The sequence below is a fragment of the Notamacropus eugenii genome, chromosome 1 (assembly GCF_028372415.1).
Source record: "Notamacropus eugenii isolate mMacEug1 chromosome 1, mMacEug1.pri_v2, whole genome shotgun sequence".
Classification (NCBI taxonomy): domain Eukaryota; kingdom Metazoa; phylum Chordata; class Mammalia; order Diprotodontia; family Macropodidae; genus Notamacropus; species Notamacropus eugenii.
In genome coordinates, this window is record NC_092872.1 from 213,257,026 (window position 1) to 213,272,347 (window position 15,322).

The 15,322-nt window shown below is 34.9% G+C and overlaps 1 protein-coding gene across 2 annotated transcripts in view; it reads right to left on the minus strand.

Annotated features, from left to right (window-relative positions):
* Positions 1-887: 887 nt before the first annotated feature.
* TM9SF3 (transmembrane 9 superfamily member 3) overlaps positions 888-15,322 on the minus strand; it is a 74,125-nt gene continuing 59,690 nt past the window's right edge. For both annotated transcript variants that reach the window (XM_072626447.1, XM_072626438.1), the window contains exons 10-15: positions 8,845-8,984; positions 7,343-7,411; positions 6,733-6,879; positions 4,832-4,915; positions 4,615-4,691; positions 888-2,262 (exon numbers count right to left, since the gene is read on the minus strand). In XM_072626447.1, coding sequence (XP_072482548.1) covers positions 2,195-2,262; positions 4,615-4,691; positions 4,832-4,915; positions 6,733-6,879; positions 7,343-7,411; positions 8,845-8,984 — 585 coding nt within the window. In that variant the 3' untranslated portion in view covers positions 888-2,194. The remainder of the gene's footprint in view (positions 2,263-4,614; positions 4,692-4,831; positions 4,916-6,732; positions 6,880-7,342; positions 7,412-8,844; positions 8,985-15,322) is intronic.

A 15,322-nucleotide genomic window follows, 5' to 3' on the forward strand; every position in this document is an offset into this window, starting at 1 on the left:
ATCCCTGACCAGACTGTGTGCTTTATCTTAAATGTACTATAACATTCACACATTTGGGGTTAAAATCATAAACAACTATATTTTCATAAGAGTAGCTAAAGAGCTTAGCTGTCAAAGTAGTTGAGAATAGGGAGGGGAGAAATCAAAATGTTTTAATTCTGAAATATATTTTAGTGTACTTTTTCAGCTTGGTGAAAACGATGAATATGATTTCACTTAAGATTTACTTTCTCATAGAATCCTTATTCAATGGCAAGAAAGCACTATTCTTTTTTTCAAATCATCTTATCATTCATACACTTACATACAAAATGAAAGATGCACAATATAGTCAGTTTACAGAAATATACCGTAGAAAGACTCCATCCTACTACCATATGACATGTAATGAGTTGCATGAATATTACACATTATGTAGGCTTACACCTAAAATGTAAATGTTTTGTGTCTTTAAAAATACTAACACATGACACTGTCCTATGTAGTCATGTTGTCTAACAAGAGATTATAGTCAGCAATTTTACCATGCCAAGGAAATAATTTCAAATATTCTCTGGCCAAGCATACTGCAAAACTGACCATCACTACAATTGGAAATTTGTGACCTTTATTTGCTTGTTTTAAAAAAGCCCTTATACTACACCCCTACTTTTCACACAATATGCCAACCTTAACACACCAACTTCCAAAGGTCAGCCAAGAATGGATGGTCACTAATTCTGAAACTGTACTGGATAATCAAGATGTAAGCAAGGACTTTGGACTCTAAATTGTGTGGGTTCTCTGGATGTGAAAACAACACTGTATACAAAAACTAGCATTCAGTAATAGTTGCCTTTTTGAATAGACTTTTCAAATTGCAAACACATCTATTTTCACAATCAAAACAATTTTGTCAGGAAATTTTATTTTAATTTTCTGAACACTCTAAAGCAGTAATGCTTTAGATACTGTATGTGTCCAGACAGGATTAACAAAATTAAATGTTCTAAATTACAAATTTGGCTCCAGTGAAAGCCTCAAAAAGAAAGAGAAGAAAACAACCCTCCCCTGAAAAATAAGTATGACACACACGCACACACACACTGTGAAGAAACCCCAATGTTTCATGCAATGGTAAGCAAGATGTAAAAAGCTACCCAAATTCACATATTTCTACACCAGATCATCATCAGAAAAAGTACTCTGTAGTAAATCTGTACATCCAAATGCATTTGGGATCTACAACTAAGTTACATTATTTAATGTTATATACATTTATTACCCTTTCCCCCTCCCTCCCACTTTTTCTTATAATGTCTTAAGTAAAGCCTTCATTCAAACCCAAATAAAAGATATAAGACTGGGGGGGGTGGGGGGAAGCAGGGAAGATAATCACTTTAGACATTCAATTAAAATGTTTTGTAGAACTCAAAATGTTTGATAAAAACAAATATCTCTTCATTTAACATTTTGCTTTCTAACTGTACAGTAAATTGCATTGTAGAGAATACACCTCTGTCTTCAGACTGTATCTTCTTTGGATGGAATTAAGATGTAATTGAATATTTATTTTAAAGATAAATAAATGGGAAAGTGGTCCAAATAGAACAACAGCAGATATATTACATGCAGGCTTTAATATATATATATATTTTTAATTCTCTTAAACAAATGAATGTAGGTATAGTTGATACGGCAAATGAACTGGAAAAAAAATATAGAGCCCAGATCCAAAATATAAAAACATCCCACTATCCTGGCAATGGCAGCAAAAATAAGGGAAAAGTAATCTTCTGGATGGTTTTTTTTCCCCAATATCCAAATTCCAGAAAGATTTCTATTCATGTAATTTTAGCAGCCAAGTTTCCCACTTCTTATTTAAATGGAACAAATGCCTTAAATAAACTGTTTGTCCTCTTCACTGAAGAGAGCTAGTCTATTCATCTTTAATGAGCTAGTTTTGGGAAGATTAGCCAAGTACTGTAGTGATGCCTATAGCATACAATCCAAGCATTTGCTGTGAACAGTTGGAGAAAGCAGTCAGTAAGAACCTAGGATCAATGGAAAGAGATGTTACTTTAAGCCTTCCATGAAACAGAGACCCACAAAGTACCCAGTGTTAAAGCCCAATTATCTTCTTGCGCTTTATGTTGTGCAAGTTCCACCCCTATGAAACAGTAACTGATCCAAAGTTCCCAGTTTTCTTGTTTCTCTAGTCAATTTTCACATTAGTATAGATTTTTCGGACAAAGGCACTTGTTCCCATGTAACCAATTGCTCCTGAAAAAGCAAAGAAAAATATTTCAAACAGTATTCATCCTCAACAGATATTTAAAATTACTGATTTAAAGAGTTAATGAACAACACACACACACATACATACATACATACACACACACTCTTCCTCATTTGATAATACCTTATGCATTTATAAGGCAAAGTAAATTTGGCATAAATGCAGGTAAAAATAATATGCCATTAATTACTTTTGGAATACAGCATTTGTCTACTGACATTTTATATATCAGTAGGGGATATCTTAGTAGGTGAAATTAAAGTAATTCATGGGATACTTCAGGGCTAACGTCAAGATCTAAGCTGCTCTCTTTGTTAACAGAAGCTAACAAAGCAGCATTTTCAACTGACGTTTTTATTCACAGTAATGTTCTAATAATGTTTGTTTGATTTGAATTCATTTCTAAAGGCACAGAAGGCATGGTTTCAAAAGACTTTTTTTCTGTAAGCAGGTCTGTCAGTTTTTATTGGATTTTTAAAAGAATCATACTTAGTACAAGTATGGTATAGTAGAGAGCCAGAATCAAAGTTAGGAGGAGTGACCTGGATTCAAGTTCCCCTTCAATCTCATATCTATACTATATATGTGACCCTGATCCTGGGAAAGTCCCTTCCCCTCTGTGCCCCAGGCAACTCCGTAAGACTTTAAGGTGCTGCCCTACACCGATAGGGAGTTTTCTCACCATGAAGTTTCCTTTACCAATGAAATCACAGGTCCACTCTCTATGCCTCATGCTCCATACTTAGCTACTGAAGCTCAAAATTCCTAAAGGGTCTATTTTTAACTAAGTAGTTAAAGTAAGTTAGTAAGTTAGTCAGTTTTATTTGTTTTACTAAAAATAATCTGGTGTTTTCTAATATGAAAGAGGCAGTCAACCAAGTCACAAAGACAGCTCACAGACAAATTTTCCATCTAAGTCCATAGATAAATGACATTTTAAAAATTAAACAACTTTTTACAAAAATACTAATAGAAAATTTAATAAATAATAATATATTAGACTTGCTTAAACCCAAATCCAAATTTCCAGACCTTTGATGCATAATTCATTTTTAATCAAAAAGTATAGAAAAAAAATTAATCTAGGGTATCATTTTTTTCCAAACAGTTTATTAAAAAGCTTTAAAAAAAAGATATCATTAGCTTCAAGCAGAATTCAGATGACCACTTGTCCAATGTTGTAGTGGGGGGGGGGGGGGTTCCTTCTGTGTATTGGCTGGATTAAATGTTTACATTTTACATTTTTTGTTTCTGTGAATTACACTATTACAAGTAATAGTGTCCAACGAAAATATTTTCATGATTCCAATGATCTCATGATAACCTAAAATTCTATAGTTAAACAAGTATAAAGATTAAAAAACGCATTTTTCCACCTTAAAATACTTAGTGCTTTTTCCTCAATTAAAAAAAAAGTCAAGCACACGTTTTTCCCTTCAAATTGTCAATTTCTAACACATCTTAGCAACTGAAATAAAAGTGTACAATTCCTGTATTATGGTGACATTTTAATCAGTTCCAGCATGAACAGTTAAAAAAAAAAGATTAAAACTGAAAGCCTATAAGCCTATTAGAGAATAAATGGTTGAGAGACTGCCAGAACAGCAGGGGCCCAAGGAATTTGCCAAGGATATCCAGCAGTAAAATGAAATTTCCACAGGAAAAGTACTCAAGAAATTTTGCTACATTCATTCCATTTCCTTTATAAATGTCAAGATGTTACCTCCATAGGTCTTCTCAAGATTACACAAATAAAAATCAGAGATAAATAGCTAATATGTGACTTCTTTAATGAAAGACACAGAAAACTAATCCCATGCTCAAGTAAAATAAATTCATCAAGAGAAAAGAATTTAATAATTACTCCTCTGCTTAATACCAAAAACACCTTGATTTTGGATATTTAACAAATAATTATAAGTTGGTGATAATTAGGAAAGGAACACAAGAAGTCTTGCTTCAAGAGTTCAACTGGCAATTTTCTAAGAAAAATTAACGTGAAATATACAGATGAGTTTTTTTACTTTCTGAGGGTCACGGAAGCAGGAAGAGAATGAATAAATGAAATTCATAGGAAATATATAAACTCATTTTACCCTTCTGCTTATGTTCAACTTTTTCTCCAAATATAAAAGACAAAATAAAAATTAGAACATTTAAAATTGGGTTTTACAGTCTTCACAAGACTTAAAATTGGGACTTAAAGGATTATTTTCCAACCTTCTTGATCATAAAAACTATGGCATAGAATGTAATTTCTGACTTTTCATTTACTATATTGCTGTTTGTAATTTTAACACATTTATTGATTAGCTTCCAAAAACTGCTCAACTTACCACACATTATCCCCAAGGCTGTGCTAAATACCGCCATATAACCAAAGTAAAATGCTGTTTGAAATAAGCCATACATCCTGAAATGAAATAAAAATAATTATGTAGATTTACATACACACAGAGAAACAATCAATCATATTATTTATAGTTCTGTATCCTTAGACAAAAGCAGAGGCTTAGCTTATTCTACGTACAAAAGGAAAAAGTCACCACTTACTTTGTTTTGAAAAAATAGTAGTAAAATGAATACATGTAAACATAGATTGCAGTTGATGCAGCAGAAAGAAAGCTCGTCCATTGCCTAAAAAACAAACATCTCTATTAAATGCACAGCAGTTAAAGAAAAACCTTGCAATAAAGTATTTCTTATTTTGCAAAAGTACTTCTAATATTGTAATTTTTAAATGCTATTTTGGATAAGAAAAGTGTATTTTTCAAAAAAATATACACATGCACATAATACACAGAACAAGGACATAGAATAAGAAGTAACAAATAATGTTAGAAACATAGATGTTCTGCTTTGTCTTGCTGTACTCACCATTATATAATGACCTAAGGAGAATAATTTAATTTCTCTGCCTATAGTTCCCCAGTCTATAAAATAACACAATGTTGCCTGTTTCTTATCACAAAAAGATGTATGAGGATTATGAAATTTGTAAAAATTAGCACCAGAGTAGCCTCACCTGTTTATTTCCCTTTATATTTCTATTCTTTCTTAATTAACAAAAATCTATTTTCTCTCCTTACTTCCTTTCCTCTCCATAACTGAAATACCCTAAGAAAAACAATGGCCTTGTAACAAATACACAGTCAATCAAAACAATTTCCCACATTGGTCATGTTCATGTCAGTTGGTAGCATAAGTCTGTTTCCTGTCAGAAGGTAGGTCAGTCCTCTGGAGTCACTGCTGTTTATTGCAGGGATGTGAAACTCAAACACAAATGGGAGAAATCAATAGAGAGTGCCTGGACTGTGATTTACTGCAATGATTAGAGTTCTTTTAAAGTCCTTTAAAAGGTATTTGTTTTTACAATGCTCTATTTATTATAGAAGTTATTCTCAGAGTTCTTTTTTTCACTATCCATCACTTCTTACAAATCTTCCCAGATTTCTCTGAAAACATCCCTTTCACTATTTCTTACAGCATAAGAGTACTCCATTGTATTCTTATACCACAATGTATTTGTTCAGCCATTTCACAACTCCTCCACATTTTTGCCTCCACCAAAAAGATACTATAATAATGACAATGACATAGATAATAACTAGTATTTGTATAGCACTTTTAGGTTCGTATGGTGTTTTACAAATGTTGCCTTATTTTATCCTCACAACAATCATGGGAGACAGGAACTACTAGTGTCCCCATTTTATGGATGAGGAAACTGAGGCTGGGAGAAATCAGGTGATTTGTCCATGGTCACACAATCAGTAAGCATCTGAGGGTGGATCTGAACTCAGGTCTTACTGACTCCAAGTCCAGTACTTTCTCCTGTAGGCCACAAAGATTTCTTCTAAATACTTTTGTACATATGGGTTTTTTTTTCTTTTTTTGACCTCTACGGGGTTACAGAATTAGCAGTGGTCTTTCAAAATCAAAGGGTATGGTATTAAGTTTAGTAAGCTTTTGAGGGATAGTTCCACTTTGTTTTCTATAATGGCCAGGCCATTATACAGCTCCAACAATAGTGCATTGATGAGCCTATTTTCCCAAAGCTCATCTAATATGTCATTTTTCCTTTTTGTCACCTTTGCCATTCCAATGGATGTGAGGGGAAATCTCAAAGTTGCTTTTAAATTTCATTTCTCTAATTATTAATGATTTTGAGCATACTTTCATATGGTTATTGATAGCTTGGATTTCTTCCACAAAAGGGAAGCAATATTCTTCATATCCTTTGACCTTTTATCAACCGAGCAAGTGCTCTTATTTTTGTAATTTCAATTGGTTCGTTATACTCCTTGGAAGAATTCTGTCTTAAGAATCAAAGCTTTCAACATATCCTTTTACCTATTTTCCTTATACCAAGGACTGAATTATATTTAAAATATTCTTACTATCCTGGCAATATTCATAACTAATTCAAAAAAGTTCTTGCTTTAAGTACTTACCACCTATAATCCTCTGCGTTTAGCAGAAAGTATGTGCATACAATGGTTACACAAACAGTCACAATGCAAAGGATGACAAGCACCAGCATCATGAAGCCATAGACATAGTAGATCTTGTACGCCCAGAAAGATGTAAAAATGAAGTACCTAAACAAAATGGCAGAAATAAGTATACTGCTATTCTGGCTACTGTTCTAGAAGAGGCTTGGTGAAAACCTCTTGGTCTTAATCTCTCCCACCTATTTCTGCCACCCCACAGAGGATAAGATGAAGCTCAGGAGGAAAAAAAATACAAACAGTAACTTCTAGGCATCTGCATAGGTAAAATGTGGTAGTTGAAAGCTGTGATCATAGGATAATACACCAGGCTCTGGAATTTGGGCCTAAATTTCTAAGCTTCTTATTAATTATGTGATACTCCAAAGCATAATTTAAAAAGTATGAATTTCTGAATAAAATAGGAGTGATAACCATTGAGATAAGCTAGAAGTCCTTCCCGAAAGTTGGTGGTTTAATTAGGAATCCCAGTGAAATGTCCCTGTATCTAACCAATTATCCAACTTATTCTATTCTAATTCCTCAAGAAAAGAAACCCATCATTAAAACTTACATTTCAATGAAAATTGAGCCAAAAGGCAAAATTCCTCCAAGACAAACAATAACTGCTGGTTCCATGAACCTAAAAAAATAATATAACTTCATATCATTTTCACAGAATACAAATCTTCATTAAATACTAGGTAAACTGGTTTGTTCTCCCTCCTCCCCCAAAAGTTAAAAGCCAAAATGAAATGGGCAAAATACACAACCTGGTATAAGTAGCTAAACGCTTCTCATGTTTCCAACTTCAAGAACCTCTGCTTTTGCTAGTGTGAATAGTTCCTTCACTAGTAAGTATTTCAATTACTCTGAAATATAATCATAGAGCTGCCATGGTCAATCATCACCCTAGCTCTCCAAATACAGCTAAGCTGGTCCTGAAATATAGACATAACACTTAGTCCATTACTAGACTCATATATCCAAAGCCTTCCAGTTTGGTAGGACCTGCCATAATTTGTGCTCTTTCATTTCTGATTAAAGATGGTGTTTTCTCTCAAACATTTCTCCACCCAGATAATAAAGTCAAAAGTTGGCCCCTTCTGTTTTTCAATTATAATAAAATAAGTTGACTTTAAAAGTTCAGCTCTAACAGCTTTCCTAACTGGGAATTTTTCTCCACTGAGTAATCTAAGAAAAAGGGCACAGGCAACTCTATTATTCTGAGTAACAAAAAAGACAGACTTTACTTCTGAAAATGAAGAAAGTTACTGTTTAATCACATAAAAGTTCATTCTAGGTCTTGGCCTTTCAAACTATAGGGGCAGAACTGAGAGAATAATGGATACCTACATACCTAAGAATTGCTTTCAGGACAGTATTTATAAAATGTTAAAAAAGCTTCATATAAAAACTTTTCAACAAATTTCCCTGTATGTATCCACATTCTCTTGCACCCTTTCTTCTAGTCTTATGAGTCACAAAGGGTTGAAATAGATATGCCATAACAAAATTCTTCTATTTTTGTCTGCTTTTAATATCTTGGAAAATTATGTTGTAACGACTAAATCAACGCTACAGCAGATGAAATTTGGGCATTTTTAAAAAAAAAATACGAAATTTGTGAAGAATTCTATCCATACTATACCAATAATAAAGACTATGGTTAAGATAGTAGTACTACAGTCTTTCTAATCTGAGCTCCAATAATTCAAATATAAAGGGGAAGGACCTACATGCCAAAGAAAAGAAATAAGTGCCTAGCATTTACTGCTGTTCTGACCAATAGTACGTATGAAATAAGAAATGGCAAGCTTTAATGTCCCAAGCCATCTCTCTACTCCAAGTGTATCATCACTAACTTTTATGACATCATCATGCCATTTCAAAATATTCAATTAAATATCAACTTGGATTGAAAATATAAACTGAAATAAATCAAAACTTTCAAATTCCTATAATCAAATCTAAAGTATTCAATATGCTAAAGCTATAATAATATCAAAATTACACATAGCTCTAAGAATTGTTTTATTCTGAGAAAAAATATACAAGTCATAATTTTCTCTTTACCATTTTTTCTCCGGTATAGGACGAGGCACAGCATTGACACGACAGGGAAAATTGGGCTGACCCGACAGATTTCGGCCTAGAATTGTACCAACAAGATTCAAGGGAAGAATAACAAAAAAACAGATGCAACAAACAGCAACCTGCAAATTAAAACAAAATGTCTACAGTTACATAAAATACAGTTTACATAATATCAACAAGGATAAAGTAACACGAAATTACTTTCATCACTATTTAATCATAAAATTATTACATAAAGTTCCTCAAACTTTGCAGACTAGCTTATTTGTTTTAAATAAGAAACTGAAAATGATCCAAAAAAGTCTTACTTTCAAAAGTATACATATTTAGTTACAATAACAACTTACTTAGCACTTTTACAGACATCACCTCCTTTGATTCTCAAAAAAAAATTATATTCCTAAGGTCAGACATCTAAGTAGTAGAGCCAGAAGTCTGCTTCCAAGGTCAGTGTTCTTTCCATTACACATCATCCCAACTCATGGACTATCTACTTGACTACAGACATGATATACAAGGTTTTCCCCCTACTTTTCTACACTGTTTCACTAAAGCCATCTCTCTATCTGCTTAATTTTCATGCTCTGAATAGATCTTTTATCATTAAATTTATTTATTATTTATGATCTTGGTACCAAAAACAAACTACCATCTGACTATAACCACATAGGCATTTGCCATATTTATACAAAGTCAGTCCCTGTCCACTAAATATTTATTATATGAGGGGGAGGGGAGGGAAGAGAGGGAGTTATAATAAGGAATATCCCTCTTCCAAATGCAACTCTCCCAACTGTTTTGCAACTTCAAGTCTTAAGAGAGTTGCCTATGCCCCTGAAAGTTTGAGTAGTCTGACCAGGGTTACTATCATATACATGTATGATACGCATGTATCAGGCAGTGGAACTGAGCCCCAGCCTTCCTAATTCAGAAGTCAGTTCTCTACCCACTATACTGTGTTGCCTCTCTATTTTATAACTATATCAGTCACTGAAATCTATAATAACACAAAAATATCTGTTTGGGAAAACAGAAGATTATAGTGCCTTATAATAAAATGAGACTAATGAAAGATCCATCAGGAAAACCTGGAATTCCTGAGAAATAAAGTACTATAATTTATAATCTTTAATCTATACAATCCTACCATCTAGTGTTAAAGAGGGGTAACTGCAAATAACAGCTTTACTTAGGTGTTTACTTATTGCTTAGGCGGTGTGCAGTCCAAGACATCTAGAAATATTTAAGAAACTAGATTCTATGAACAGAATTAACATGACTTTGTGTATGAGGAAGTACCTGAGAAAATGAAAGCATGATGAAATTCAAGGCTGCAAAAAGCAATAATGAGAGAAATGGTGCAAATGAAAGATAAAAATCTGAAAGAAAAAATAAATTAACTTCAAGAAGGTAGATGATTAGGAGAAAATGTATACTCCCTACAGGCCACTGATTATACACTTATAATTTGCACATAACTTATCCTCACCACCTTCTTAAATTAAGGCTCAAGTGCCTTTGGGAGGAGGGGTAAATAAGACCACTGAATTATTTTGAGGGGAAAAAATGAGATAACAGATCACTGGATCATAGACATGGTGCTGGAACACTCTTAGAGCTTATCTGGTTCAATCTCCAAATTTTATAGAAGAGAAAGCCTTCCCAATAAGGTTAAACTTACCCAAAGTGGCATGGGTACTCTGAAGCTATCACCACACCCAGGTCCCCTTGATTTTAAACCCACTACCTTTCACTGCACTTCCAAGTCCATTTTGTGTCTTGTGTGCATCTAGCTCCTTAACAGTCTCCCTCTGTCAGTCTTTTCCCCTCTCTAATACACTGTGTACACTGCAAACACAACAATCTTCCCAAAAGACCATTTCTTCCTCAAAAGCCTTCAATGCTCCCCACTTAAGTTATAGGAACGTTATAAAAAGAAATGGACCAAATGATGTTACAGTGTAATTTTTCACAATGTTACAATGAGGGTTTGTTCATAATGCATTAAAGATGCTACTGTGAAACAATGTTAGAGAATTATGCCAGCAAAATACTTTTAAATTTAAATCATGATGGAAATGAACTAAGGCAAAACTGTATAAGAAACTAAAGCCAAATTTTGATAACTTTTATTTTTACAATGGCTAAACATTGCTTTAATGGCATTAAAAGCCCTCCTTTGCTATGGTTACATACCAGTCACATCTCTCAAACCCACCCAATCTCTTCCCACTATACCACTATGACCCAACTGGTAGCACTTCCAATGATGGTGGTGCCCAGTCCCGCCTTCCCCAGTCTCACCCGTATCTCCACTGTTTGACTGAGGGACAAGGGAATAAATAGTCAAAGACATATGATATCTACTAATAATAACATGATATTTATATAAGGCTTTAAGGTTTACAATGCACTTTAAATGCATCATCTCATTTGATCCTGAAGAAAACATCATGAGGTGGGTACTGCTCAAATAAGGTGAAGTAATTTGCCCTCAATTACATTAATAAATATCAGAGGCAAGATGTGAGCTATGGTCTCTCTCAACTTCAAGTCCCACATTTCATCTCATCAAAGCCTCTCTTAAAAAGGTATAGTTTTGCCTAAAACCCACATCTGGTCAAGGTTAGAAGCACCGCTTAACGAATCCCCTCTTCTCCCAACTCCCCTCAGGAGAACAAAGGTATTGTCCAAAAGATATGCCTGCTCATATGTGCAGGAAGCTGTGCCAAGATAACCCATAGGGTCTTAGAGCCAGGTTTAACTTGAGAAAGGGAAGCATTTCCCCTTCTGCTTCATGTAAGAGTTGTTTCAAGGGATGGTTCTGGTATATGGATAGAGGGTTAGCCTTAAAGTAAAAAAAGCCTATGCAAACTATTTTTGGTCAGTCTCAGTTTTTTCATCTGTAAAATGAAGTGGATAATGTACTTTCACCAAAGGATTGTTATGAGGTTCAAATGAGATTATATACATGAAGCAGTTTGCAAACTTCAAAGCAATATAGTGTAATATTGTCTTCTCATATAGTTGTTATTGCAGATCAATCAGTCTGAGGCAGCTTGGGTGTCAGATTCTGGACAGAAAGCTGGTAGAAGAGGGGGAGCGGAAAGGAGATCAGAGAAATGATCTATCTTGCCTGGTTCTTCTCTCCAGCAGCAAATTTCCTTACCTATTCCTTCCCAATTCCCATCTAGTGTTGCCACTCTCCCTTCTTTGCAAAGAATGACTAAGGGTGTGAAACATAGACAACTCTTTCAGAATCAGGGGATGTGTTGGGTTAGTTTTGCTGAAATGTTTTCATTTATTATTTTTTGTTACAAAAGATAGCTTTCTGGGGAGAAGGAACATATTTAGAAATGAGTATCATGTAAAAACAAAATATATCAATAAGACATTTTAAAGCTGAACAATAAAGGAGGTGAGTCTGAATCAAAAAACCTGAGTTAAAGACCCTACTCCATCACCAACTAGTTAACAAGCTCTCATGTCATTTCACCTTTCTAAGGTTCAGTTTTCACATCTGTAAAACGGAAATAATAGTACCTGTAAGTACCTCTTGTTCTACCTATTTTCCAGGATTACGTTTTACAAAATTTGGAGCTCCGTGAGCTATGATGAATGAGAACAGCACATGGATCCTATGACTTCCTGATGTGAGGCCTGGTCTACAGCCTCAAGAGAGAAGAGGAGCCAGAGCTTCCTTGACTATCTTCAGCTCCACATCAACATTCTCATACCTAATCACACCCTACACATGAAAGTGATTTTGAATTCCTACAGGTCATCATCCAAACTCCATTCCTCAACCCCCCACCAGATGACTTCCTTATTTGTATCCCTCTTATCCACAAATTCCAACTAAACATCACCCTCTCCTTTCCACTATGCCCTCTGGAATAGCTGGTCCATAGACAACAAATTGCCTTTCCTCTTCCACTCTTTCCATCTTCTAGTTATTACTGAAACTTGGCTCCCCATGTGACACAGCCTCCTTGGCCACCATGTTCAGTCAACTGGCCATGTTCATTCCCTTTGGCTCACTGATCAAGGCAGGGGAATTGCAAAACTCCTTGCTCCCTACTGTTACTTTCAGGTTCTCTCTCTAACTTTACACTTGGTAATCTCTCCTCCTTTGAGGTTCACTTAATTCATATCTACTATCCAATCAAAATCCTGGCAACTGTTATCTGCAGTCCTGAATGAGTTCAGAACATGGTTCTCTATTTCTCTCACAACTCTCACCCTCTATACTTAGGGGACTTCAACATGTTTACCATTCAGTTTTTCAACCTCCTCACCCCACCTCAGCTACACACAAAAGACAATTTTTCAATTATCCACAAATGTATCATTTCCATGTTCAAGAATTCAGAAATCCCCTTATCTAACTATAATTTATTGGCTTTCCATCTCTTCCTTCCCTTAACAAACTCTACTCTTCACCCACATTATAACCTCCAACTCAACCATCAATTCTCTCATATAGGTCATCACTCTTTACTTTAGCCATTTTCTCCTCTCTCTTATCTTCACCCTAAATCAACCAATTTAATTCTGCACTGTCCTCATCTCATGAGTGCTTAGCCCCTTATCATTTCTGTATCAAGCCTCAGCCTTGGATCATGCTTACCATCTACCACCACTACCCACTTCACACGTCCTTCAACACTACACACGTTTCTGAAAGTGATCTTAATCCCTCACCCCTCCCTCTAGAAATCTTTCCCTTATCTTCTCTCTCCATCACTTTAGCCTTTTATTTCTTTCTGAATTTAGAAGACTTTTATGCCCTTCTACCCTCTTAAACCCATTCTTGATGAAAGCAGACTTCCAGAACCACCAGCTCTCCTCTTCCATCTAATTCCTTTGTCAGTTCTTCCTCTTGCACCTAATTTGTATAAAATAATTATTCTTTTCACCTGTTCTGGTTTTACTTTTTGAAATCATATCATACTCAGGTCTACCCCAATCTTTCTCACAAACTACTCAGTTACTAATAAAGAATCTTAGACATATCTTTTACATTTCCTTGTAAAAAAGGTAAGCATAAGCATTCTGTCCTTACTGAGTCCCTTATAATTAGTCTTTGAGATGTACCTTGTAATTTCTCTTGGACCTTGTATGTCAAATATTCTAAGCTCAGCTTTGGTTTAAAAAAAAAAAATCCTGAAAGCCTCACAATTCACTAAATGTTCACTTTTTAAATTCAAGATTATACTTTGTTGGGAATATTTTCAGCTGCAATCTACAGTTCTTTTGCCCTTTGATATATAGTGTTTCAAGACGTGTGGTTTTAAGTGTAGAAGCCATTAGGTCTTATGTGATAGTAACTATGGCACCACCATGTTTAAATTGCTTTTTTCATGTTCCTCATATTTTATCCTTGAGTGCGGGGTTATATTCTTGTAGGTTTTCCTTGTAGAATCTCTTTTAGGTGATGATTGGTGGATTTTTTCTATTTCTACTTTTCCTTCCTGTTTTAACACTTCAGGACAATTATCTTCAATTATTTCTTGTATTATTGTATCAAAAATCTTTTTTTGATCATAGCATTCAGGTAGTCTGATTATTCTTACATTTTATCTTCCTGATCTGTTCTCCAGATCAGTTAATTTTTCTTATAAGACGTTTCACATTCTTTTCTACTTTTTCATTCTTTATGGAACTAGCCTGGAGGTGTTTACTCATTATAGGGACAAAATCTCATATTTTCTGCATGGTTCTGCCAGAACTCGTTTATTTTTGACACTATTCCCGCTGAGGTACTATTTTTATCTTGTTTATGGGGGAAATCTAGAAAGTTTAGAATTTTCTGACCTACTCCACCATCTTCCTAAAATCCTCTCCCAATGGCCTTTTCTTGATCATCATTCTCTTCCACCTCTCTGCAACCATTAATACTATGTAAATCACAGTTTTCAAGACACCACTCTCACCTACTTCCCATCCTGCTCATCTGTTACTTCTCAGAACTCCTTTGCTGGATCCTCATGCAGATCATGCCTCTAACCATAGGTATCCCACATGCTTCTGTCCTGGGCCCTCTTCTCTTCTCCCTCTATCCTACTTCACTTGGTGATTTCATCAGCTCCCAAAGATTTAATTATCTCTATGCTGACAACATGCAAATCTAACTTTCCTGCCCTAACTTCTCTTTTGTTGTTGTTCAGTCATTCAGTTGTGCCCAACTCTTTCTGATCCCACCTGGGGTTTTCTTGGCAAAGATATTGGTGCAGTTTGCCATTTCCTTCTCCAGCTCATTTTACAGATAAGGAAACTGAGCAAACAGGCTTAACTGACTTACCCAGGGTCACACAGCTATTAAGTAAGTTTCTGATGCCAGATTTGAACTCTGGGAGATGAGTCTTCCTGACTCTAGCCCCAGGAACTCTATTAATTTTGCCACCCAGTTGCACCTCCTGCTGCCAAACATCTCTACTGACTTCTAATCTTGAAC